This window comes from Phoca vitulina, unplaced genomic scaffold (genome assembly GCF_004348235.1).
Source record: "Phoca vitulina isolate PV1807 unplaced genomic scaffold, GSC_HSeal_1.0 scaffold78, whole genome shotgun sequence".
NCBI lineage: Eukaryota > Metazoa > Chordata > Mammalia > Carnivora > Phocidae > Phoca > Phoca vitulina.
In genome coordinates, this window is record NW_022589781.1 from 2,350,628 (window position 1) to 2,374,964 (window position 24,337).

The 24,337-nt window shown below is 54.2% G+C and overlaps 1 protein-coding gene across 3 annotated transcripts in view; it reads left to right on the top strand.

Moving 5' to 3' along the window:
* SUSD4 (sushi domain containing 4) overlaps positions 1-24,337 on the top strand; it is an 85,844-nt gene that overhangs the window by 43,291 nt on the left and 18,216 nt on the right. For 2 of the 3 annotated variants that reach the window (XM_032393919.1, XM_032393920.1), the window contains exons 3-5: positions 2,254-2,466; positions 7,533-7,706; positions 10,973-11,161. In XM_032393919.1, the coding sequence (XP_032249810.1) occupies positions 2,254-2,466; positions 7,533-7,706; positions 10,973-11,161 (576 nt within the window). The remainder of the gene's footprint in view (positions 1-2,253; positions 2,467-7,532; positions 7,707-10,972; positions 11,162-24,337) is intronic. The other variant, XM_032393921.1, reaches the window with a different exon arrangement.

Here is a 24,337-nt window from a genome sequence, read left to right on the forward strand (position 1 = left end):
GGACTGAGCGAACCCACACACCTGCTTCCCCATCTGCTCCTCATCTGCAGGCTTTCTTTCTCCCTGCTTTGTGGACACAGGTTCAGATCTCTTTCATCCTCAAATTTTAATATGGTAACAGGAAAGTCTCTCCCTTGACCCTAATGCAGGGATGGCTTGTGCCCTGTGATCCTCTGTCCCCATGAAGCACCGTGCAGGGGAAGTGCACGCTTGCTGCGGCCTCCCCCTCACTCGTGGGCGGGCAGGCTCCCCCATAGGCCCGTCCAGCCCTGAAGCTGCCCTGGCCGCTCCCTCTCCAGCCAGCGGCCTGCCCCTGAGACGCCTTCCCTTGCTTCTGCGGCCTTGCTCAGGCCGTCCTGTGTTCTCACGCCCTTGGTGGCTGCGTCTGTCTGAGCCACATGTGGTCCTCTTCCTGTGTGTGCTCCCAGGAGGCCGCCCAGCTGTGCCTTTAGCTGCCGCCTGTGTGTAGACCTGCGGCTCAGGACAGCGCGGCCTCCGACTTGGCTCTCTGGCTGGTCATCCCCACCCGGCCTGGGTGTCCCAAGGACTCAGACTCACCACACCCGCCCGCTGCACCGGGACGGGTCCCCAGGCTGGTCTTCACCATGTCCCCTCCCTCTGCATGCAGGCCCAGCGCCCGACCCTGGCAGCCATCCTCGACGCCTCTCTTAACTCATTCCCCTCCCCCCGCCGCTGTCCCTGAATTCGAGCCTCTGTGTCCTTAGTATCACCTGCGGCCTCTCTGTTCCAGTCCTCCCCCCTCGTCTGGCCCATCATCTCCCTCCAGGACTGCGGCAGGAGCCTCAAGAATCCACAGACCTCAACTGCTGGCCCTCCCAGGAGCTGGACTGGCTGCTCAGAGCCATTTGGAGAGCTTTTCAGGAGGACAGCCCTTCCCCACCCACCAGAGAGCACCTGGGTCTGTGGGTCGGCCTTTCACAAACCGTCCTTCAGATCCTGGTGCAGCTGGGGCCCAGGAGGCATTTCTGGCAGTCTTCCCACCACCGCTTTGCTGGATTGAGCTCCGCCGCGTCCCCTCTCTGCGCCCCACCAGTCCCCTCAGGCCCATCCTCCCTCTGTCTGGCTGATGTCCACTCACCGGGGGCCTCAGCCGTCCCCTGCCACCCGCACGCAGCCCAGCCCTCTGGGGCCGCTCGAGGCTGCCAGACACTGAGGGCCGGCATTGACCAGCCCCATGGAGGGGCTTCCAGACGGCGGGCTCCGTGGGACTCCGTTCATTCCTCACAGGTGTGTGGGGGCGATGGAGAGTGACGAGGGATTCCGTGGGACTCCGTTCATTCCCCGCACGTGTGTGGGGGCGATGTAGGGTGACGAGGGATTCCGTGGGACTTCGTTCATTCCTCGCACGTGTGTGGAGTGATCCAGGGCGACAGAAGGCAGGTTCCATGGGACTCTGTTCATTCCCCGCACGTGTGTGGGCTTGATGGAGGGTGATGAGGGATTCTTTGGGACTTCGTTCATTCCTCGCACGTGTGTGGGGGTGATGGAGGGCGAGGGCTGGTTCCGTGGGACTCCATTCATTCCCCACACATGTGTGGGGGTGATGGAGGGCGAGGGCGGGTTCCATGGGACTCTGCTCGTTCCTCGCACATGTGTGGGGGCGATGGAGGGTGATGAGGGATTCTGTGGGACACAGAGATGAACAGGCTGTTTTTCCCTGGACGGCTCCCAACTGAGCACCGGTGGCGGCTGCGCTCTTGTTGGGACACAGAGGGGGTGGCTGGGTGGGTTTGGAAGGTACCCAGACCCTCGGGGAGCCTGGATGAGGCCTGGCAGGTGGGGCAGGGGTGAGGGGCAGGGAGGAGAAGGGTGTTCGCTGCTTAGGCCTGTCCTGTGGAATGCCAGCCCTGCATCACCCGCAGCTTCGGTTCTGTCCGTGGGATGTGGTCTGTCTGTCCTACAGGGCAGCTCAGAATCCGCCTCCTCCTCCCTGACCCTCCCGCCTCACCCCCTGCAGCATCTCGCCCTGTTTGGTTCCCTGTGTGGCTTCCTTCCTCCCCTCCCTGTCCCAGAGCCTCCGTGAAGGGCTGACTTGGCTGTCAGACGGAGACGCTAACGGGCGCTGTTCCAAGCAAGAAGCCGGGTATGGTGCGCACCAGAATGCGTATGTTCTGGTCTGGCTGGAGTGGCTGGGTGCTCATGGTGTGTGACGGGGTCTGTCACGATGCAGGAAGGCCCCCCGCATCGGAAGGACCTATTCAGAGGCAGCTTCTCTTCTCTCTGTCAATGTAGGGTTGGATGACCTTCAGGTGTGCGCTGACCCAGGCGTCCCCGAGGACGGCTTCAGGACGCCCGGCGGAGGGGTTTTCCTTGAAAGCTCTGTCACCCAGTTTCACTGCCAAGACGGGTTCACGCTCAAGGGCCCTACAAAGAGACTGTGTGTGAGACATCTTAATGGAACCCTCGGCTGGATCCCCAGTGATAAGCCCTTCTGTGCACAAGAAGGTAAAGTGCCCGCCCCTGCCTGTGGCAGCCGCTCGCAGGGCGCGGGGACGAGCTGCAGGAGCCCGGGGCCAGGACGCCGGCCACGCCGTCTGGGGCGATGCTGCATGCTGGTGGGAGAGCACTGAGGCTGGGGCCGGGGGCGAAGGGGGCTTGGCATCACAGGTCACTGTGTCTCTCCTCTACCGTGATTACAACCCAGGTCGTTCTGTTTCTGTCAAGGCAGGAGAGCAGCTCAGGGTACATGCGGGCTGCTCGCTGCCGCGCCACCCACCAGCCGCGTACTCATGGCCTCGGCGCTCGAGAAAGCGCGGTAAAGGTCCAAACTGCGCGTGCTGATGCAGAGACGCATGGTGCTCAGAAGATCGGCTCAGTTACCGTCGCGTCTGTCTTAGGCGGGATTCGTTTAGGGAGACAGAGCGGGGCCGTGACAGGCCGGCAGGTGGACGTGTGTTTGCCGCGGTGACGCCATGGTTTCTCGCCGCGGTGAGGTTTCACTTACGTCTGGCAAGCATAGCTGCATCTGCTCTTTGTGGTTACGCTGTGTGGGTGCGTCTGAGTTGAGAGCAGTGCTCGGAGGTTCACTGGGCGGTGGCAGGGGGCCGACCGTCTCCGCAGCCATGGAGCTGGTGCAGACGAGGCTCGGCCTTCACGGCAACGGCTCAATCTCTGCACACCGCCCCATCTGAGGGTGAGGACAGAGCTTCTCACCCTGACGGTGACTGTTCTCGGACTTCGCGTAGCTCGTCTCTACGGACGTCCTCGAAGCACTGAATTCGGTAGTCCCTGAGCACGGGCGGTCGCTGCCCTGGGCTGAGAGCACGCCCTGTCTCTGCTTTCATTTTCAAGGTGTTTTTTTAAAAAGTCAAAGTTAGTACAAAGAATTAAGGTGAAGTAAGACAGAGAAAGACGAATACGCGTGACAGGCGGAATCTCAACGAGGAAAGAAACGAACAAAAGAGAAACAGACCCGTGAATGCAGAGATCGCCCCCGTGGGAGGGGCAGGTTGGGGCGCCCAGAGGGTTGCAGCTGTGAGGTGAGGCACAGGAGGGAACGTGCTGGGGGTGGGTACCGTCTGCGGTACTGTGACCACCGTGGGAGGGGACGGACGGGGACTCCCCAGCGGCCATGTCCAAAGGTTTGAAATACGGATCACCGTGGTTACACCCGACAGCAATAGGATGTGGCTTGTCAGTTATACCTCAGTTAACAGTCAGTGTCACGATTCACAAGAACGCGCGCTGTGGGATTCGCATAGACGTCGTGTGTTAGGGAAGGGGGTTTCTCCGTGTTTTAGTTAGGAGTCTGTGTTGCATGGATACAGAACGCTTCTCTGTATTTACGATAGATGTGTGGTTTTTCCTCTTTAACTTTGCAATCTGGCAGGTTACATTGAACAAGCTTTCCCTTGAAAATAAAAAAATTCTTAAAAAGGTTTTTGAAAGTCAATGAATATTTTCTGCTCACATGCAGCCCATGCAAAAGCTGTTGTTCCCATCAGGTTTCAGTAATTAAAAGTTTATTTGGCTTCAGAGATCGACTCCCCTGATAAGACTTTTGGCCCAAGACACTCCGTGTTTAAAACCCAGACAAGCTCAGGAACATATCAGGATACAGAGAACAAGTAGGCTTCATGAATATTGCCCAGAGATGAAGGCCTTCTGTTGTTTTATCACCCCGGAAACCAGAAAGCTTCTCGAAAGCACGACCTCTTTCCAGCCCTGTCCATAACTACCTAATGTGGTATGCCCCAGTCTACAAGGCCTTTGTCTGCCCATGCTCACTGGATCTCAGACTCATGGGCCCATCTGCGTGTTTTTACGGACACTTGCGTTTTCCTGGCCTTTGCACCTGCTGTCCCTCTGCCCAAAGCCTCCTTCTCCCAGATCGCACGATGAGGCCTCCTTGCTCTGCGGCTCTGCTTCTTCAGTGTCCTTTCCTCAGGGTGCCTGTCCTGTCCACCCGATTCCAGGGGCCTCTGGTTGGTCTCTGTGACCTTGGCACCTGTTCATCAGAGTGGTGATCACGGCGTGTTAGTCTCTAGCTCACGTATCTGCTAACTTGTTCGCGGTCCTTCTCCACACGGGTGCGGCAAGAGCACGATTCCTGACTGTGCCCAGCACCTGGGACGCATTGCAGGTAGGCTGGGTGCTCAGCGATTCACCGATGGATGGGTGGATGGACGAACTGACGGATGGATGGGCGGACGGATGGAAGCATGAATGAAACTGATGGATGAATGAATACCGAGCATTATAAATGCTGGTGTAACCAAAATCCAGCAGCCTTCCAGCACCTTTCCCACATGGATATGAATGCTGCATGTCCAGTGTGTACTATGTACGCATGTTCCTGGAAGCACTTTTTAGGGAGAATGGGTGTCAGAAGTTGGCACTCGAAGGAATCAGATGCATGTTCACATATAACTGACATTTAAAAAGGACAGTAAATCACACGTGTGTTTGTATTCTTAAAACTTTGCCTTTTCTACTCCTTAGGATCCTGCTCTGTGCTAACTAATGTGATCAATTAATTTGTCCTTAGGTATAAATGTGTAATACTGCCTTAATATCCCCTCTTTCATTTATTTATATTAAATCCTCTGTTACACAAGCAGGAGTTGGACGCAGCGATGGGGTGGGTTGGGGAGAGAGGATTTCTAGAAGGGGAGGCTTTGCGATCCCTCAGTTACATCCCCAAAGCGCCCGTTTGCACCCGCCTACGTAGGGTTTGATCGCTGGCCCCACTCCCAGCACAGTCAGATACCAACAGACCTTTATTCATCGTCCTTGGTAACGGTGTTTTTGCAGCGGTTTTTAAACATTCTTTCTGCCAATGGGATGCACTTGTGTTATAGAAAATTTGTGTTATTTCTGTTTGAAACTTCAGAACTGATGAAGATTATGTATTCATTTTCGGGCACTAAAGATCCTGGCTTCTCTGTCTGCATAGACATGAGCTGTGTAGTCACATCCGGCTACGGACGGCTGGCTGGGCCAGGCTGTCTTCCGATCCGCCCTCCTTCGGTGGGGGGTCAGGTGCCAGACGCCATGGGTAGAATCTTAGCCCGGCTCCGGGGGGTGGCTCCCGCTCCCCGCTCGGCGTGTGTCCCTGTCCCGTAGGGGCCGGTCCCCGTGGTGACTCTGCCGTGAGCAGAGCTTGGGAGGCCGTAGTGCCCTGGGACCTTGCGCCACGTGCCCTGCGGTGGCCCCCAGCTCCTGCCTGTGGACACAGGCATCTGGTCAGGAGTTCAGGGTGCTCCGTGTGACTGACCGCAACCCGCGGGCCCTGGCGTCACTCCTGTCCACTGACTTTACTCCCTGATGCTGGCTGCCTCCTGAGGACCTGGGTCAGTTCCTGGACAAGTCTGAAGTCAGTCAGGGAATGGTGGCGTAGTCTTCGCTGCGAATAACTCCTGCATAGCAATACTGAAAAAGGTAATTCACGTTTCCCATTAAGAAGGTAGCAATGCCGAGCAGAGTTGTCGCTCACCTTGTGACCCCGGTCAGGATCATTCTGGCATCGATTTGGGGGGAATTTGTCTATCCTGGTAGAAAAATTATTGGTTAAACATGAGCAGTTGGAAACCCCTTTCCACAGCCTGAAGCTCAAAAACGAGTGTCAAACCAGAACCAGAAGAGTTTTCCAGCAAGGACACTTCCTGCTGAAATCCACAGGCAGAGGAACGGACTGGGGGAGTCCCGGGGCTTTGGGGCCCCACTTCCTCAGCATTTCTTTTTTGCCGGCCATGTGCGGAGTCCGGGAGTGTGGAGGGCACGTGGGAGAACGCGGGCGGTGCTGTCCCTCTTGAGCTGACGTGGAGACGCAGGCAGATGCTGCACCCAAGCCTTGACTTTGAAAGACCCTGGGAGGCAGTAGATGGCCGCATCCCTGTGCTCTTCCTTCGGTGCTGGGCTGCCCCATAGCTGACATTCTGTTTTCTAGAGTCTGTTGTCAAATTCCCCAACCCCATATCGAAGCCCCCGGCGTGCTTTTTAAAGCCGCCTGTGTTCCCGGCCACGGGCTGGCCCTGTGTCTTCCCTCTGAGGCTTCAGGACTCCCAGGCTCAGGCTTCAGAGCCGACAGTTCAAGTTTAGGGGAACCCCAAGGTCAAGGCTCCAATTGAGACCATTTCAACCATATGGTGGATTCAGAAGGCTTTCGGGGTGGCTGAGAAACCCACAGTCTTTTAGAGCATTGAGAAATTTCTGGAGAAAGTTTCTGTGATTGTCAAAACGCTGTTCTTGGATCTTGCCTTATTTTTAAAAATTGAGAAGCTTGGAGCACAACCCATCTGTGAGGCCCACCAGACTCCAGCAGTGGAAATAAGTAGCTTCTGCTTCCACATAAAGTCAGAGACTTGGGACCGAGGTGTGCCGTGAGAGGTGGGAGGAGGGAGCAGGGCCCAGGCTGGTGGCACAGGGTGGGGGGATGCGCGGTAAACTGGGAGGAGACTGCGTTAGAGGAGGAGGACTATAATTTATCCACTTGGTTTTCTCTCTTAATCACCTGCTGTGTGGACTCCTTGTTCCTCTGCCCCCGACGCCGGGCTGGCCGCCTCCCCTCCCAAGTCTGCATCCTGCCCCGGCACTGCTCGCTGGGGGCCCGTGTGGTGTTGGCGCCCGCACGTGCTTCTGTATCATTACCTGTGCAGAGCGGATCAGGGCGGAGGGAAGTGCTAGCAGATGCGGCCCCCGCTGTTCAGCAAGGCCTTTCTATCTCATGCCCCAAGGTAGATGTGGTGGGCCGGGCGCGTGGGGACATTGTGAGCCCCCAACTCTTGTCCTTCTTCACTTATTTCCAAAATCGCCTGAGGCTCAACAGCATGGTGCGAAGGGTCGCAGGCAGGAGGTAAAGTTCCTTTCGTGGCTGGATCCGGACCTCCTCCTCTGTCCCCGTGAAGCGGGTTCTGCTGCTGGCCCTCGGGATCCGAGCCTAGCAGTGAGTGAGGACCGTTTACCACAGGGTAGCCTGAGGCCAGGTCTGAAAATAAGAGCTTTCTTGTCACGCTGTGAAGCACAACCAGCTTAAATTAAAAAAATAACGTGTCCTTTTTACACAATTGCAGATTGCCATATCCCTCAAATTGACGACGCTGAGATTCATAACAAGACGTACAGGCACGGAGACAAGCTGATCGTCACCTGTCACGAAGGATTCAAGATCCGCTACCCGGACCTGTACAACATGGTGTCGCTGTGCGGTGGTGACGGGACGTGGGACAACCTGCCGCTCTGTCAAGGTGGGGGCGCGGCCGTGAGCACGCGCGTGTCTGTCCAGCGGGACGTGGAGGGAAGCAGGGCCCGCCGGCTCTGGTCTCAGAGTCCCCACACCCTCCCTGCCGTCCCCGCCAGCCCCACGTGCCCGCTGTGAGAGCGAAGACCGGAATCCCTTATTCTTGAGCAATGCTGGATTCTCCTCCACGCTGAGAAACCAAAAGTCGTTTAAGAAACAGGCGTTTGTAACCGGGCTGTGAGCACGATGATGAACTGTTGTATATTTAATGAAAATAGCAGAGCATTTATGCTTATTTTAGTGGTAGTGAGGATATATTTAAGGCCAATCTTACAGAGGCTATTTTTTCTTAATAATGTCATCCCTTTTTATAATGCACGAAGAGCAGAAAAATAATCAAATTCAGATTTTATCCAAATCACACAGTAAATATGAATCCTCTTGCATTTTTAAGATTTGCCTGGGCCAACGTGGAGGGCCCTGTTTGTGAAAATAAGTCCTAGTGTGCACATTAGTTCCGATTTTATTTTTTGACCTGTGACTCGGAAGCCAAGGCATAATTCATGCTTCAGGGGAGGAGGTCTGTTCGCACCAGAGCACAGGCATGTTCCAGTCGAGACAAATGTTAACACTGGGCTCGAAGTCACGGCTGGCGGGCTCTGATATTGCTCTGTGTGCCCTGCGGTTGGAAATAAATGATTTCCTTCTGTGAGGGCTGAAGAGTCATGGCCCCTTGCAAGAACAAAGGCTTGGGGATCGGGAGGACTGAGGGCGCCCAGACCGGCCCCTCCCCCATGCACTTCTCTGCCCAAACCCCCGTGCCGTGTGGCCTGCCACACATGCCATTTCCAGGGACACACGTGATTCAGGGGCACTTCCAGGGATGCTCTGCAGAGTTGGCACGCAACCTGAGGTCGGGCTGAATGTTCAGTGAACCTTACGGACCACTGGTTTGCTCCTGTCCTGGGGCCAAGGACGTTCCCCCCGACACCAGCCACCTCTGCCTCATGATTCCCTCTTACCCCGCTCTCCCACCCTTTCTAGAGGTTTCTTCCTTGTAGGTCTTGTAAATACTGTGCGCCTCTTTACGAGCTCTTTTGGTCCCAATTATTTCTTAAGAAATGTCTGATGGCGGTGTCCTCATCAGGGGCTCAGGTGCGGCCTTCTCCTTGTTCACCTGGCCCCTCGGACCTCCTTGGGACCCTCTGTCCTCTCATCAGGCCTCTCCACACAGAGGCAGGTGGAGGCCTGGCTGCCAAGCGGCCCGCCCGCCTGGCACAGCAGGGGCGTGAGGGATCTGGTGGGCTTAGACACCAGACACCTTGGAGCCCCAGGGGGGACATAATTGGCCCTCAGACTGACGTCTCGTCCTGTGGCTTTTATTCACACCTGCAGATGGAGGGGCGAGAGCCTGAGGAGCCGGCTCGCTGTTGCCTAGAAGTGCAAATAGAAATTGCATCAAACTATCGAGTCAAAGCCCGATTTCTGCTGCTGTGTTTAGGACGGTGGTCTCCAACCGAGGAGCGTGTCTTTCTTGCCCTGATGTACTACTGGAGTTAGAACCCCATCTGACTCCTTTTGGGGCAGGCGAGCGGGCGGGGGGCTGTTCCTAGGCCACATTTTCCGTGGGAACTTTGTGTTTTGGAGAGCAGCGTCCGGATGCCTGTTGTTCACTGTGGGCCCGTTCGTTTTAATTTAGGGGACACCAGCTCGTCCGTGTGGGCGGCCGGGAGCGACACTCCTTCCTGGGAGGAGGCACGGGCACCGTCCCTTGTGCCAGCTCGTTTGAACGGCGCTGAGGGGCTTGATACGTTCACTTGTTCATGTTAATATGCTTGTCTTGTTTTTCTCAGTCCTAGATTCTGTTTATTCCTGATTCCCAATCTCCCCTGCTCCCCAGCATTTCACTTTCGCTGCGAACACTGTCCGTGCTCAGCTCAGACATAAACTCCTTTCAGGCCGTGGAGAAAGGATGTGGCCACATGTCTCGATGTGGTCTGGGTGGTGGTGGGTGGTGGGTCGAGGATCTCTGTGGCACCGGGACATGGTCAGCCCCAGAGGGACCGTCTCCCTAAATTCTGCATGCCAGGGCCTCCCTGGCCTCACCCTGGTCTCATCCCAAAACGCAGACACTGCGTACCGTGTCGCTGACCAGAGCAGTCCACGGAGCACGAAGCCCTTCAATGCTTCTAACATTGAAGCGAGTCAGCTCGGGAGCAGAGCTCAGGCATCTGTTGCCGTGGGTGTCATGTGATTTGTACTTGGCGACTGGAAGGGAAAGTTGGGATTTCCATTATACACTATTTACTTCACACACAATTAGTTCTCCCCGGGCAGAGCCCCAGCTCTGCAGGGTCATTATTCCATCCAGTGAGACCGCTGAAGCCAATAGGAAATCCCAGGATCGCCATGGGGGCTTCACAAAATGGGATTCTGCGCCGCCAGGGAGGTTCCACGGGCTGCATGGGCTTCGAGACGGAAAGACAGCTTCTTCCGTTTTGCAGAAGCAGGAGTGTGGGGACGCAGACGGCATGGAGAATTCTGGGTGTGCTGTGGGGGCTCTTGGCGCCTGGCCCCACGCCTGCCGTGGGCGTCCTCGGGCTCCGTGCAGACCTGTCTGGGGAGCCCCACGGGAGGGCCCAGTGGGGTGTGTTCTGAGACGCCCTTTCCCTGGGTCGTCCTCAAGGTTGAGAGCCACATAAACTGCACATAAAACACAAATCGATCTTGACGTTGAATTGTGTGGGGTCGGCAGGCACCTGCCCCACAGTCCACGCAGCGGAAGGGGGTTTCCGCCACCACCTTCTCGAGACCCCCCCCCAGGCTCCCCACCATCGAAACGGTTGGGGTATATGATTCCTGCACAGCAGCTCAGTGGTTCTCACCCCAACAGCACGTTAGGATCACCTGGGATTTTAATAAAGACAGGGTGCCCAGCCTGTGCACAGACCCAGGGCTTGCAGCCAGGATGGCGTTTGTTCAAAGTTCCTTGGGTGATTGTGAGGTGCACTCGGGGCTCCCCGATTTCAGCTGTGCCCTCCCTCACTTCCTCCCTGCTCCCGGGCCTCTCCGTGTGGTTTGTAAGCGTGACACCAAATATCCGCGTCATGAATAGAACAGGAAAGTGGGTACGGGCGTCTGGCTGAGGCGCAAGCCTCGGAGGCCATGTCACGTTTGCAGCGGGCGGACCCGCAGGGGGCCAGGGATTCGCAGGTCTCATCAGTGCACAGTGGGGACCGAGTGTGACCGTCCCTCCTCTTTCCCCCGTCACAGGCTGCCTGAGACCTCTCACCTCTTCCAACGGCTATGCGAACATCTCCGAGTTGCAGACCTCCTTCCCTGTGGGGACGGTCATCTCCTACCACTGCTTCCCTGGATACAAGCTAGAGGGGGCCGAGCACCTCGAGTGCTTACACAGCCTCATCTGGTCGACCAGCCCACCCCGGTGCCTTGCTCTGGAAGGTAACGCGTTTGCTCTTTGGGAGGTTGAATCACTGTTACAGTGGATGTCTTAGTGGGAGGTGATGAACTGAGAATTATGGTCAGCGTAGCTCTTATTCCCTGAGTGCACACGGCCCCGAACAGGGGCAGCAAGGCTGGTCATCCCCCGAGAGGCAGGACTTACAGCCAGTCGTAAAACGGGCTTCCCCTGCCCTACGCTTAAAGGGGATAAGAGAGAGGAGCTTCAAGCATTTGAGGTTAAACCGCAAAATATTGCCAGGTTAAGTGCAATGTCCTCAAAAATTAATTTTCTCTGCACGAAATGAAAACAGATTGCATCATGGCGTCATTCATCTCCCCCTTGCTTTATTCTGTCCACACTTCTCCCTGTTCCATGCGTTTTATGGCTTAGCTATAGCCATTTGGCTGCCGGCACACACTTGGAAGCCTGAAGCCGAGGGCTCCTTCCTCGCCGTTCTCCTTGAATGTGTGTCATTGCCCTGAACAGCGCTCCCAGTAGTGAGGGGACAGGGCATCCAGGGACAGGCGCAGGCCCAGGACTGGGGGGTCTCCCACTGCAAAGGTGGGCATGCTGGTTCAGCCCTCACTTTCATGCAGGTCTTGAAATTATGACAGAAGAACACGCACCAATGTGTGTGTTGGCTTCTGAGCACGGTGGGCAGGAGGGGTCTGTGAGGGTGAAGAGGAAAATGAAAGCAGGCTCCAGTCAGGAGCCCCCGGAGCCTGTGAGCAGCCTTTCCCGGAAACAAGACACGATCGCATGGCGTTCTTTCAAGGGTTTGCATGCAGCAGGGAAGATGCCAGACCACGGGGTGCGTGGGGTGCTGACAGCCAGAGGGGGCCGGGGAGCCTCCTAGAGCAGCGCCAGTGGGAGAGTGGGCGGGGGGCCCTGGGCCAGGACAGGAGTGCCCTAGTGAGCCCAGCCCCCACCCATCCCAGGTCCCCGGGGCTGAGCCTCCAGTGCACGTGGCAGGTAAGACATGGGATGCCCCGTGAAAGCCAAATTTCAGATAAACAACAAATAATTTCTTAATATGAATGTGCTCTAAATATTGCATGGCACTTAATTCATGGTAAATCTGCGATTCAAACGTAACTGAGCGTCCAGTACTTTCACCTGTTAAGTCTGGGGACCCTCACCCGCAGGGATGGGGCGTCCCCTGTGTCCAGACGCGCAGGCAGGCGGAGGTGAGCCTGGGCCATGAGGAAAGGGGCTGTCTGCCTGCTCAGAAAGCCAGAGCTAGATTGGGTGGAAGGTGTCATGGTTACGATTCTGTTGGTCTGAAATGCCTGTTTTAAGATCTTGTCAAGTTTGGTTTAAATGTTTTTCACGTGGTCACCCTCTGATAAGCTTCATTTTGAAACTTTGAGAGCTGTTTTTGTGGAGCCTGGAGAATACGATGTGAGCAAAATAAAACAGGCCCGAGCGTCAGGGGCAGCGAGCTAAGGTTGGAACGGGGGAGCTGTGATGTGGCCCCGTCCTCCACCAGCGAGGGCCGTGGCCAAGGGTGACCGCTGCCACGAAGGCCACGACGGCCTTTTCCCTCAGGTTTTGGTGTGCATGTGTGCCTGTGTGCGCGTGTGAGCGTGTGTCTGTGTGTGTGTGAGTGCATGTGTGCGCGTGCATGTGTGTGTGCGTGCGTGTGTTTGAATAATCTTCACATCTCCATTCTCCCTGTCAAGTATCTGATGGGATCACTCGTGGGACCTTGAACTGCTAACTGGCTAAAGACGCCAAAGCCAGATTTTGACCCGAGAGGCACAGCGTGGACTGAGGGATTTTTTTGTCTCAATACCTGATAGAAACTGGGCTAAGTTGAACGATGGGTCAGAGTAACAGGTGAGGGTTCACAGAAGGCTATCCAGAGGTGCCGGGAGTTGGTGTTTCTTCAGCCTGACTTGAATCGTATACGGTCTTTGAAAAGCGGGGTCATATCTGTGAAACGCTGTCACGGGGCGTCCATCGTTGGTGATCTGTCCCCAGGGACTCTGCCCCTTGCATCTGTCACCCGTTTCCCCCCTCAGTTTCCCATCTTAGCACACAATCTGATTTTTCTCGATGTCCCAGTGAAAATCATTGCACGGTGCTGGAAAGCATGATGCTCTCAGGGGCTTTTAAATGTGGGGGTGATCTGACACCCGAGCACCCAGGTCTGGTCAGCTGTGCTGTGGAAGCACTTCATGCATTCCCTCCTGGGCTCACTGGGACCCACCAGTGCATCGGCTGTGGCCCCCCACCCCCAGCCTTCTCCACACCCGCCAACAGCCAGGAGATGGGGTCACCAAGAGGCTCAGGAGGCAGTGTGCCACATTGAGCAAGAGTGTGGACCGATGCCAGACTGGCCGGGGTCACACTGTGGGTCCCCACATGACGGCTTTGCCGTGGGGTGTGTCACTTAGCTTCTGTCAGCCCCGTTCCCTCGCCTGTCGAATGGGGCAGATGGTCATGCGTGCCTCCTGACACCGTGAGGATCCAGCGTGACAACAAATGTAACACATTTAGTGAAGCGCATGGTACATGCTGGGTGGTCGGTCCATCAAGGGCCACCATTAATATTGCTCCCAGAATTCTGCAGAGTCACATTAAGTGAGAATCTGGGCGTGGCCGTGTGAACCGAGTACCCACACTTCTGTGCACACTCACGACTGTCCTGCATGTTCTAGTGTTTGTGTGGAAGATGAATCCCACATAACAGGAGGAAGCACTGAACAACACTAGTAACTGCCGTTAATTCTGAGCGCTTACCGTGTGTCCAAATGTTTGATGAGGTAAGTCACTGTGAGGCAGGTGCTGTTTTTGACCCACTTCACGGATGGGCAAACCGAGGCTTATAAAGTTCCAGAAACTCAGCAATTCCCACAGCCAGAGAGTGGGCGCGCTGGGACTCAGAGGCGGGTCTTTGTCACGTCAGAGCTTGTGTGCTTAATCATCAAGGTACATCACCTAACTACCTTGTTCTGATCACTTTGCAGTCCAGCAGGGAAGCAACGTGATGTTTTTATAGCCATTTCTTAGAGAGTCAAACAGTTTTGGAAGAATTAACCGTAGGAAGGGGTTCATCTTTCTAGACCGGTTGTTGTCGCTGTACAGCTCCCAGCTGCAGGGGACGTGCGGCAGACGGAGGCCGCTCACTGCTGCCCCCCGGCACCCCGTCTCCCCATTACAGTGCAGAGCCTGGCTGGGGTTGTGTCTCCTCTCAGGCCAGGACGGACATCTCGAGGGTGACACGATGTGTCCAGACCCTCCGTCTCTGGGGCCGTGGCGCCTCCTGTCCTCAGTGGGCCGCGGGGTGTCTTCTGAGGTTAGGCCTCTCTGGCACCAGCGTCGGGTGGTGGCTGCCCCCCTCATGGGTCAGCAAGCCCAGAGTGGACGCCTCGCTTTGTGAAGGAGTTCATACTTTGGAAGGAAAAGCTCTGTCACCTTCCCCAGAGGTCCAGGTTGTGTGTTCCAACGTCTGTGCACTTCTAAGAGCAGAGGCTCCTGGAGCCTGTGTTCCCTGCAGCTGAGCTGGGGGAGGGGATAAAGCGCCAGAAATCACCAAGTCTTGCATCAGATCGTTGCTCCATCCTTTAAAAATGGATGCGTGTGTATAAATACACCTGGAAGGGGCTCCACAGGCCCCTGTGTGCCAGCCTGGCTCACTGTGGGCCTCTGATTTTCATCCCCACGCATTGTCCATTCTGCCTTCATCCCGAGGCATTCATCCCTGTCTGCTACACACACACACACACACACACACACATACACACAGAACCCCAAGACATTTTTAGAAAAACAAACCCCAGACCTTTAACAGCGAATGTGGGCATTTTCTTATTTACAAGTGCTAGGACTCAGTTGTCGGTGGTGTTTATTGAACACCTGCTATGCACAGAGCAGCACCAGATTAGGCGCTGGGGAACGATAAAGAAAGTACCAGAAGTAATTTGTTACTCCGAAGGGTTTATACTCTAATGGGAAGAACCAGACGACAAGTCCCGTTATCCAGAGTCCGGCATCATGACAGACAGCACCTGCATCGGCATGCAGCTACCTTTACCAAGGGGTACGTAAGTGTTTATGCATTTGGGAGGGCTGGAAGGACAGTTCCCGTAGGTGATACCACAATTGTAAAATGAAAATTTCTACCCAGGGATTTGCAGGGTTTTTTTTCTTTCTCCCGGAGACCAAACAGAAACAAGTTTTCTGTCTCCACTTGAGCTTTGGGAGAAGAGGAGCCTGAGTATCTCACTCACATGGAGGGCTGTGCATTTTGAAGCTCTGTAGGGCTCATCAGCCTAGGCGATGTGTCTCAGTGTGTGTGAGGGTGCCAGCCCAGTGGTTTGAAGGGTAGGAACGTGAAAGGATGTCGAGGGGCATACAAATAAGTCAGTGAACCACCTGTGCAACAGTACTTACAGGGGAGACTGCATGCACCCTGGGGCTGTCTAGGAGGAGGTGCTAACTGCCCAGAATCCTCTAGGTACCATGTTTTGGGGCTATAAGGGATGCTGCATATAGTGACTGCAGAAAAGGCTCTTTCTCTACATGGGGAAAAACCATCCAAAAGCCTTAAGTATCCAGAATATTCTTCTCACATTCAGGTTTTTGAATGGCCTGGAAGTAGCTCAGGGTGGTGGGGATCTGCTGACAGGCATTCCTGGGAGCAGGTTAACAGCAGAGGTCACATGACTACATCTTTCAGGCAGGTAGCTAGCACTGGGAAGACAGATGGTTGAAGTTCAAACTTGGAACTTGGAATCTTGATTGTGACCCCGCCCCCCCGCCACATAAAGATTCTTTGGTTTGCCCACTGTTAAGTTAGAGGGCTAGATCCTTTAAGCAGAAGTCCTTCTTTCAGTAGATATCTATGGAAAAAGATGGAATCAAATCTGGAAAGGACCAAGTTTTGCTGTGTCATCCAGGGGACACCCCCACATCTCCTGGTCTACACACCAGCAAGGATTACGATTGTGGCCCCATAGGAATGTATATATTTGCAGACATTAAAAGCTGCTGCCTGAGGGTCTGGCTTCCAGTCAGCGTAAAGCAAGGTACTAAGTGAGATTTCTACTGACGGGTCTTGGCACACCTTCAACAGGGGGACATATCAAGAATAGATCAGGCAGTTTAAACAATCACAGAGGTTCGAGAGACAGCCAAGAGCTAGGGCAGGATGAATGAGAAGTTTCATCACCTCCAAACATCACTCCTTCAAGAGTGAGAGAGGTAGCTGTTCAGCCTAACACATAGAAACAAATACAGAGAGTGAAGCAAAATGAGGACACAGAGAAATGTGTTTCAGATGAAAAAGCAAGACAAGACCTCAGAAAAAGACCTTAGTGATACAGGGATAAGTAATTTGTCTGACAAAGAATTCAAAGTAATGGTCATAAGGATACTCACTGAACTCAGGAGAAGAGTGGATGAACACAGTGAGAACTTTAACAAAGACAAAGAAAATAAGAAAGTACCAAACAGAAGTCACAGAGCTCAAGAATACAAGAACTGAACTGAGAAATACACTAGAGGGGCTCAACAACTGGATGAAACAGAACAGATCAGTGGGCTGGAAGCAATGAAACTCACCCAGACAGTGCAGCAGAAAGAAAAAGGAGTTTTTACAAATGAAGATAACATACGGGAACTCTGGGACATCAGGTGGAATAACATTCACATTATAGGGGCCCCAGAAGGAGAAGGGGGGGCAGAAAAACTATTTGCAGAACTAATGGCCAAAAATTTCCTTAATCTGGGAAGGAAACAGACATCCACAGTCCAGGAAACCGAGGGAGTGCCAAATTAGATGAATCGAAAGAGATCCACACCAAGACACATTATAATTAAAATGTCAAAAGTTAGAGAATCTTAAAAGCAGCAAGAGAGAAACAGCAAGGTAAACCCATAAGGCTATCAGCAGATTTCTCAGCAGAAACTTTGCAAGGCAGAAGGGAGCAGCAGAACATATTCAAAGTGCTGAAGGGAAAAAACTTCCAACCAAGAATACTCTACCTTGTAAGGTTATCATTCAGAATCAAAGGAGAGATAAACAGTTTTCTAGACAACCAAAAGCTAAAGGAATTCATCATTACTAAATTGGCCTTTCAAGAAATGTAACAGGACACGGTTAAGCTGAAAAGAACTGGCACTAATTAATAACAAAAAAAATATGAAAGTAAAAATCTCACTCAAAAAGGGTAAATATAGAGTAAATGGGTAGTGGCTTAGTCACTTGTAAAGCTACTTTGAAAGTTAAAAGACAAAAGTAGCAAAATTAACTAACTACATTAATTAGTTAAGGAATGCATAAAATAAAAAGATGTAAAAGGTGACAAAGAACATGAAAAGGTAGTGTTCTGGAATGTGTTCAAATTTAAGTTGCTATGAACTTAAAATAGACTGTTATAAATACAGGACGATGTATGTGAACCTCATGGTAACCACAAAGCAAAAACGTATAGTAAATACACAAAAGAAAATGAGAATGGGATCTAAACATAACACTAGAGAAAGTTCTCAAACCACAAGGGAAGAGAGAAAGAGAAGAAAGGAACAGAGAGAAACTACAACAACAGCCAGAAAACAACAAAATGGCAGTAAGTACACACCTATTGGTAATTACTTTAAATGTAAATGGAATAAATTCTCCAACCAAAAGCCATGGCGTGGCTGAATGGATTAAAGAAGGAGACTCGTGTCTATGCTGCCCACAGAAGACTCACTTCAGAAGTCAGGACACAGACTGAGAAGGAAGGGGCAGAAGACATTCTGTGCACATGGAGGTGAGCAAGAAAGCTTCTTGACACTTCTGTCAGAGACTTTGAGACAAAGACTCTAACAAAGGACAGTGAAGGGTCCCTTATTCCCGTACTACACAGTGATAAAGGTGCCAGTCCAGTAAGAAGATACAACATTTATAAGTATATTTGTACCTAACACAGGAGCACCTAAATATGTAAAGCAAATATTAACAGACCCAAGGGGAGAAGTTGACTCGATGGATACAATAATAACAGGGGACTCTACCTACATCAGTGGGTAGATAATAAGTAAAGGACAGAAAGTCAATAAGGAAACATTGGCCTCAAACAACCCATTATACCAGATGGACTTCACAGCTATGTACAATATTCCGTCCAAAAGTAGCAGGATGCACATTCTTCTCAAGTACACATGGCGCACTGCCAGGGACAGATCACATGTTGGGCCACAGAGCCAGTCTCAGTGAACACAAGAAAACTGAAACCATATCAAGCATCTTTTCTGACCAGAATGGTAGGAGACTAGAAATCAATGACAAGAAGAAATCTGGAAAAAGTACAGATATGTGGAGTAAACAACATATTACTGAACAAACACTGGGCCACAGGAGAAATAAAAACATATGGAGAGACAAAAGAAAACAGAAATGAGCCACAGTGAAATCCACAGGATGGGGCAAGAGTGGTTCTAAGCGGGAAGTTCATGACAATACAGGCCTACCTAAAGAAGCAAGGGAAGTCTCAAACAGTTTAGCCTAACAGCATAAAGAACTAGAGAAAGAAGAATAAATGTCCAGTGTTAGTAGAAGGAAGGAAATAACAGAGATCAGAGAGGATGGGGCGCCTGGGTGGCTCAGTCGTTAAGTGTCTGCCTTCGGCTCAGGTCATGATCCTGGGGTCCTGGGATCCAGCCCCACATCGGGCTCCCTGCTCAGTGGGGAATCTGCTTCTCCCTCTGCCGCCCCCCCTGCTTGTGCTCTCTCGTGCACTCACTCTCTCTCTCAAATAAATAAATCTTAAAAAAAAAATCAGAGGAAATAAATGATAGGCTAAAAGGACAACAGAAAGATCAATGAAACCAAGAGGGGGTTCTGTGATAAAATAAACAAAACTGACAAACATTTAGCTTGACTCCCCAAGAGGAAAAAGAGAAAGGGCTCAAATAAATAAAATCAGATATGAAAGAAAAGTTATAACTGATACTACAGAAATACAAAGGATCATAAGAGACACTATGAACAATTAGACATAAGCAAATTAGACAACCTAGGAGAAATGAATAAATTCCTGGAAACTTAGAATCTTCCCAGACTGAATCATGAAGAAATAGAATATCTGAATAGGCTGATGACTAGGAAGGAGATTGAGTCAGAAATCAAAAACCTCTCAGCAAACCAAAGTCCAGGACAGGACAGCTTCCCAGGGGAATTCTACCAAACATTCAGTAAAACCTATTCTTCTCAGAGTCTTCCAAAAAATTGATAGAGGAGGAAATGCTTCCAAACTCATTTTGTGAGGCCAGCATTACCCTGATCCCAAAACCAGACGAGGATGCCACAAGAAGAGAAAGTTACAGGCCAGTATCCCTGATGAACATAGATGTAGATATCCTCAACAGATGGACAACAGATGGACAACAGACACGTGAGAAGATGCTCAGCATCACTCACCATCAGGGAAATAAAACCAAAACCACAGTGAGATCCCACCTCACACCTGTCAGAATGGCTCAAATCAACAACACAAGAAAAACAGGTGTTGGCGAGGATGCAGAGAAAGGGGGACTGTTGGTGGGAATGCAAGCTGGTGCAGCCACTCTGGAAACTGTATGGAATCTCCTCAAGATGTTAAAAATAGAGCTTCCCTACAATCCAGCAATCGCACTGCTGGGTGTTTACCCAAAGCAAATGAAAACACTGATTTGAAGGGAAATAGGCACCCCATGTTTGTAGCAGCCAAGATGCGGAAGCAGCCCAGGTGTCCATCGAGTGATGAATGGATGAAGAAGATGGGTGTGTACATACACAGTGTTGTATTACTGAGCCATCAAATGAGCAGTGAGGTCTTGCCACCTGCAATGACTTGGATGGACCAGAGGGTATGCTAAGTGAAATGTCAGCAAAGACAAATACCACATGATTTCACTTAAATGTGGAATCTAAGAAAACAAACACAGCCCATACTCCTAGTTCAGAGAGCATACTGGAGGTTGCAGGGCGTGGGATGGGGACCTGGGGAGGGCATGAAGACACAGACTCCCAGCTGGAAAACCGATGCAGCAGGGGCATTTAGCCAGTGGTCCTGCATGAACTCTGGTGATAGGCTCACTGTGGCGGCTGTTTGGCGGTGTGTATAGACGTCCAATCCCTACGTTGCACAACTGATGTAACCTTGTGTGTCAAATAGACTCCAGGGAAGGAAGAAGGAGGCGGAAACACAGGTGCCTGGGAAGGTGGGAGGCCTGGGGGCTGTTGTGTTTGCTTCTCCCAAATACGGACGAAATTACCCCATTTGCGTGACTTGGGCAAGAGCCCCCCCACCTTTTCCACAGGCTTTCTCCCAGGAACAAGCAAGCCTGACCTCGTTTGAAGCCGAACATCTGAATTTTTCAATCCGACCGGTCCCACAGCTGAGGATGCCCACGGTGGTTTCCCGCTTTAACCCGCCAGTTTCAGACCCCATTACAGGGAACGTGGCTTTCAATTTCCTGAGAACCTGCCAGTGCCCAGGGGTCCGCGCAGCTCCGCGGCCTTCTGAGAGAAAGCGAGAAAACAAGAAAGAACTTGAAAAACCCTGTTTGGTCAAATGTGAAATCCCTGGAAATGTTCCGATTTAGGATCGACACTGAAAGCCAGTGTGGACATGGATGGGTTGTCTGCACCTGTTGGGTCCCAGAGCACCCGGCGCCCTTTCCACGGCAGGAAGCACCTCGCAGTCACAGGGCGAACCCGTGAAGGAAGCAGGAGACCCGCAGCAGGAAGTTGGGGTCCTCACGTGTGACCTGCCCTGCTCAGGGCCGCCCAAGGGCCCCTCGTGGGTTTGGGATACACTCAGGCCGTTCCAGCCCCCCTGTGTCTGCGTCATTCCCATCTTACGTGAGGAAAACTCAGAGCACGTGAAGGAGTAGTCTGGGATGCGGTCACGTGTCGCCATGTCACCGCAAACCAGCCGGGAGCCTCTCCACGTGGGGCTGGTGCCCCTCCTGCCACCCCCACCAGACCAGCGAGCCCGGGAGCATCGGCTCTCTCCCACCCTCCTGCCTGAGGCCCCCAGAAAGTGCAGAATCGTAACCCTTCTTAACTGGAAACTCTCCTGCATTGGGTTTTAAGTAGCTCAACAGAAATGGCGGGACGGAGTCACCGCGGGATTGACTGGTGCTGAGTCTGGACCATCAGTCATGGAATTCAGAGCTTGGGAGGCCTTAGACATCACCGGTGTGCCGTTCTCCCCGACCCCACACGCCCTGGTGCCGCCTCTGTGGAAATGAAGGCAGGGACAGAGCCGAGTGGCCGTGTCCCAGGCCTGGCCGGGGTGCGCGAGTCCCCGTGCCACCCACACCCTGGCTTGGGCGCCACCCCTCGCGTGGGGCCCCCGTGGCTGTGTCCTGTCCTTCCTCCCCTGCACCAGGAGGACAGCCTCCAGAACTCAGCTTCCTGCGAGCAGCGTGGGGCCGGGGGCACCTGCGTTCCTCGCCCCGGAACCAGCGGGAGCTCATGCAGCCAAAGGTCCTTTGATTGGCTCCGCCGGCAGCCCAGGAGGCCTGTGCGGTGCCCCGCGCCACGGGGTGCCATTAATACTCGATCACTCATCCTGAGGAGCCTCCCGAGAAGCGTGGAGCCGCTGACGGAGCGGAAACAGGCTCTGCCGGCGTCCGCCCTTTCCCAAGGTCGCCCGCTCACAGGTGGGCCTGCCTACGCACCCCCTGAGCCCTCGGCTCTTCCAGGCACTTCTAGGACCAGCGTACCTGCTGGAAGTCAGGCTCTGGGTTCTAATCCTTGCTCCGCGAGCCCCTTTCCTCAGATGCAAAGGGAAGGGGCTGGGAGGTGGGTCCCCAGGCTCCTTCCTGGCACCACATTGTGGGACTCTGCTCCTACCCAGAACGCACTGCTCCAGGGAGGCTGCAAAGGGACGGGGCGTGAGGAGCGTACCCCCGGTGGCCGCTCCAGAGTTCCCCTGGGCCTGCCTCACCAGAAGGGAGCCATGTCTGCTGCAGGCCATCTTGGCCCCAGGCACCTCACTCCGCGTCTTTATTCCGCCTCGCAACGGCTCCGGGGTTATTACTGGCTCTTGGCTGAGAGGAACAGGCCTGGGAGCCCGCTGCAGGGGGCCCGGACTCACTCCCCAGCGGCTCTGTGCCGGCTTCCCTGTTCCGCTGCTCTTCCCCGCACCCTGGATCTCCATCACGAGGGTGTTTGGGATGAGGGACGGTACACACTGTGATTTGGCCCAGGCTGCTCGGCAGGTGATGGTGCTGGAGCGTTCTTCCTCCTTTCCTCCCTCCTTCCCGGGAGGGCTGTGGCGCTGGCCTGGACGCACTGAAGCTCCCCTCAGCTGGGGTACCAGCAGCGAGCTGCCTGGGCCTCCCACCGCTCAGAACGCACCAGCTGGCTAGCTGCTGCCCTGTGAGCCTCCCCTGGGCTCTCCAGCTCCCTGCAGACTCACCCCTGATGCTGCCACCCCTGCATTCGGTGTGAAATGAAAAAGAAAAGAGCGATGAGTCCCTTTTCTCCTCTTCTCTCCCCAGCGTAGCAATGGGGCTTCTGCTCAAGGGAAGACGGAGGGAGGGTGTCTGCTCTGTCCGCTCTCCGGCCTGCACCCTTCTCTCGGCTTCCCTCCTGCGTGTAAAAGGTTTCCGCGGGGCCAGGTAATGCAGGCTCGGGCTGCGACCTCCCTCCCCGAGGCCCGGGAGCTCCTCAGGAAGCAGCGGCCGGAGCGGGCTGTGTTCCGCGCCCCCACCCCAATGCTCTGTGCTCCTCGTCCGCACACTGCATTTCCACTTGAGATGTATTTGAAGGAAGAGCTTGCGGCCGTAAAGCATGCACGTCATTCCTCTCATTCTGCCTCCTGAGGACCTTGAGACCAGAGTGAAATCACCTGCCGTCACGGTCCCCGTCTCCTCGGCCGCCAGCCTGCCAGAGTGGGAGCAGATGGGTAATTTAGAGCCCCAGGAGGAGCCCAGCCTAGATCAAAGTCTTATAGCATTGTTAGGTCTCAAACACGAGAGACTCGTCGGCGCTCTGTGAAGACCTGCGTGCGCCCTGGCCTGGGAAGAGGCAGCTGACGTTGGCTCGCGGAGCCCATTGGAAGCGGCGTGGGGACTGAGGATGTGCGCTGCCCCCGTGGCGCTTACCTCAGCGCCTCGCTCTGTCCTCCGTCTGCTGGCATCGGAAACTCCAGTGCCGGCTGTGGTGCGAGCCCGGCACGGCCTTTTTATTAGGAGGAAATGCAGAACTCAAGCTGTCTCGTTAACTCACTGTTCGCAAGCAGCAGTCGGCCACCGTCATCTGTGTCCACATTCGACTCCTGCATCACCGCCGAGCGACTGCAGGAGCCTAGTGGCTCGTGTGGGGTGCCCGTTCCCCGGGGTCAGTGTGCTTCCGTTCCCCTTCTTCTTACAGGAAGTACTTTGACCGCCACAGCCCCTTCTCTTCCCGGCCGCGCGTGTCTCGCGGCTCAAGAGCCGACTGTGCTGTGGCATCAAGAAAGCTCATCATCGGTTTCCCCTTCGACCTCGAATCCAGAAACACCGATCCTTCTGTGCTCAGGAACCAGACGGCCTCGTCCCGATTCCTCCAGGATGACCGGGTCCCCGGGCTGCCCTGCGGCTCCTTCACAGGCTCCTTTCCCTGGAGCCGCGTGGCCCCTGGCCTGGCCACCCCGAGCTCCCGCACACCTCACAGCCTGAGCGGCTAGTGGCCCCCTCGCGGCACCTTGCCTGCCTTCCGGCCTCGGTGGAAACACGGCCATCGGCCCCGCAGCCTTCCTAGACTCAGAACCAGTTTCCTGCCTCGTTCGAGGGAAGAGATTTACATGAAGTCAGAGGCACCAGCAAAGGCCAGCAAAGCCGGCCGAATCCTGGAGTGGCGTCTCCCACCTGGTCATGGAGCGAGGGGACACCAAGGAGGACTCGAACAACCCCAGAGGTGGGGTCCCACCTGGCCGCAGCTCTCCCTCCCTCGGCTCCCACCCGCAGGCAGCCCAGCCCGGGGGGTCTGAAGCCAGGCCCCTCACTCATGTCTTCATGGGGAAGGTCTTGCATGCAGGGCTCGGGGCTGAGGGTGAATCCCTGGTCAGTGAGTAAATCAGATTTTGGAAACCCTCCTTGCTGGCGCTGTGGGTCTGACGAGGCCCCGTGCCCGGTGGGTCTGACGAGGCCCCGTGCCCGGTGGGTCTGACGAGGCCCCGTGCCCGGTGGGTCTGACGAGGCCCTGTGCC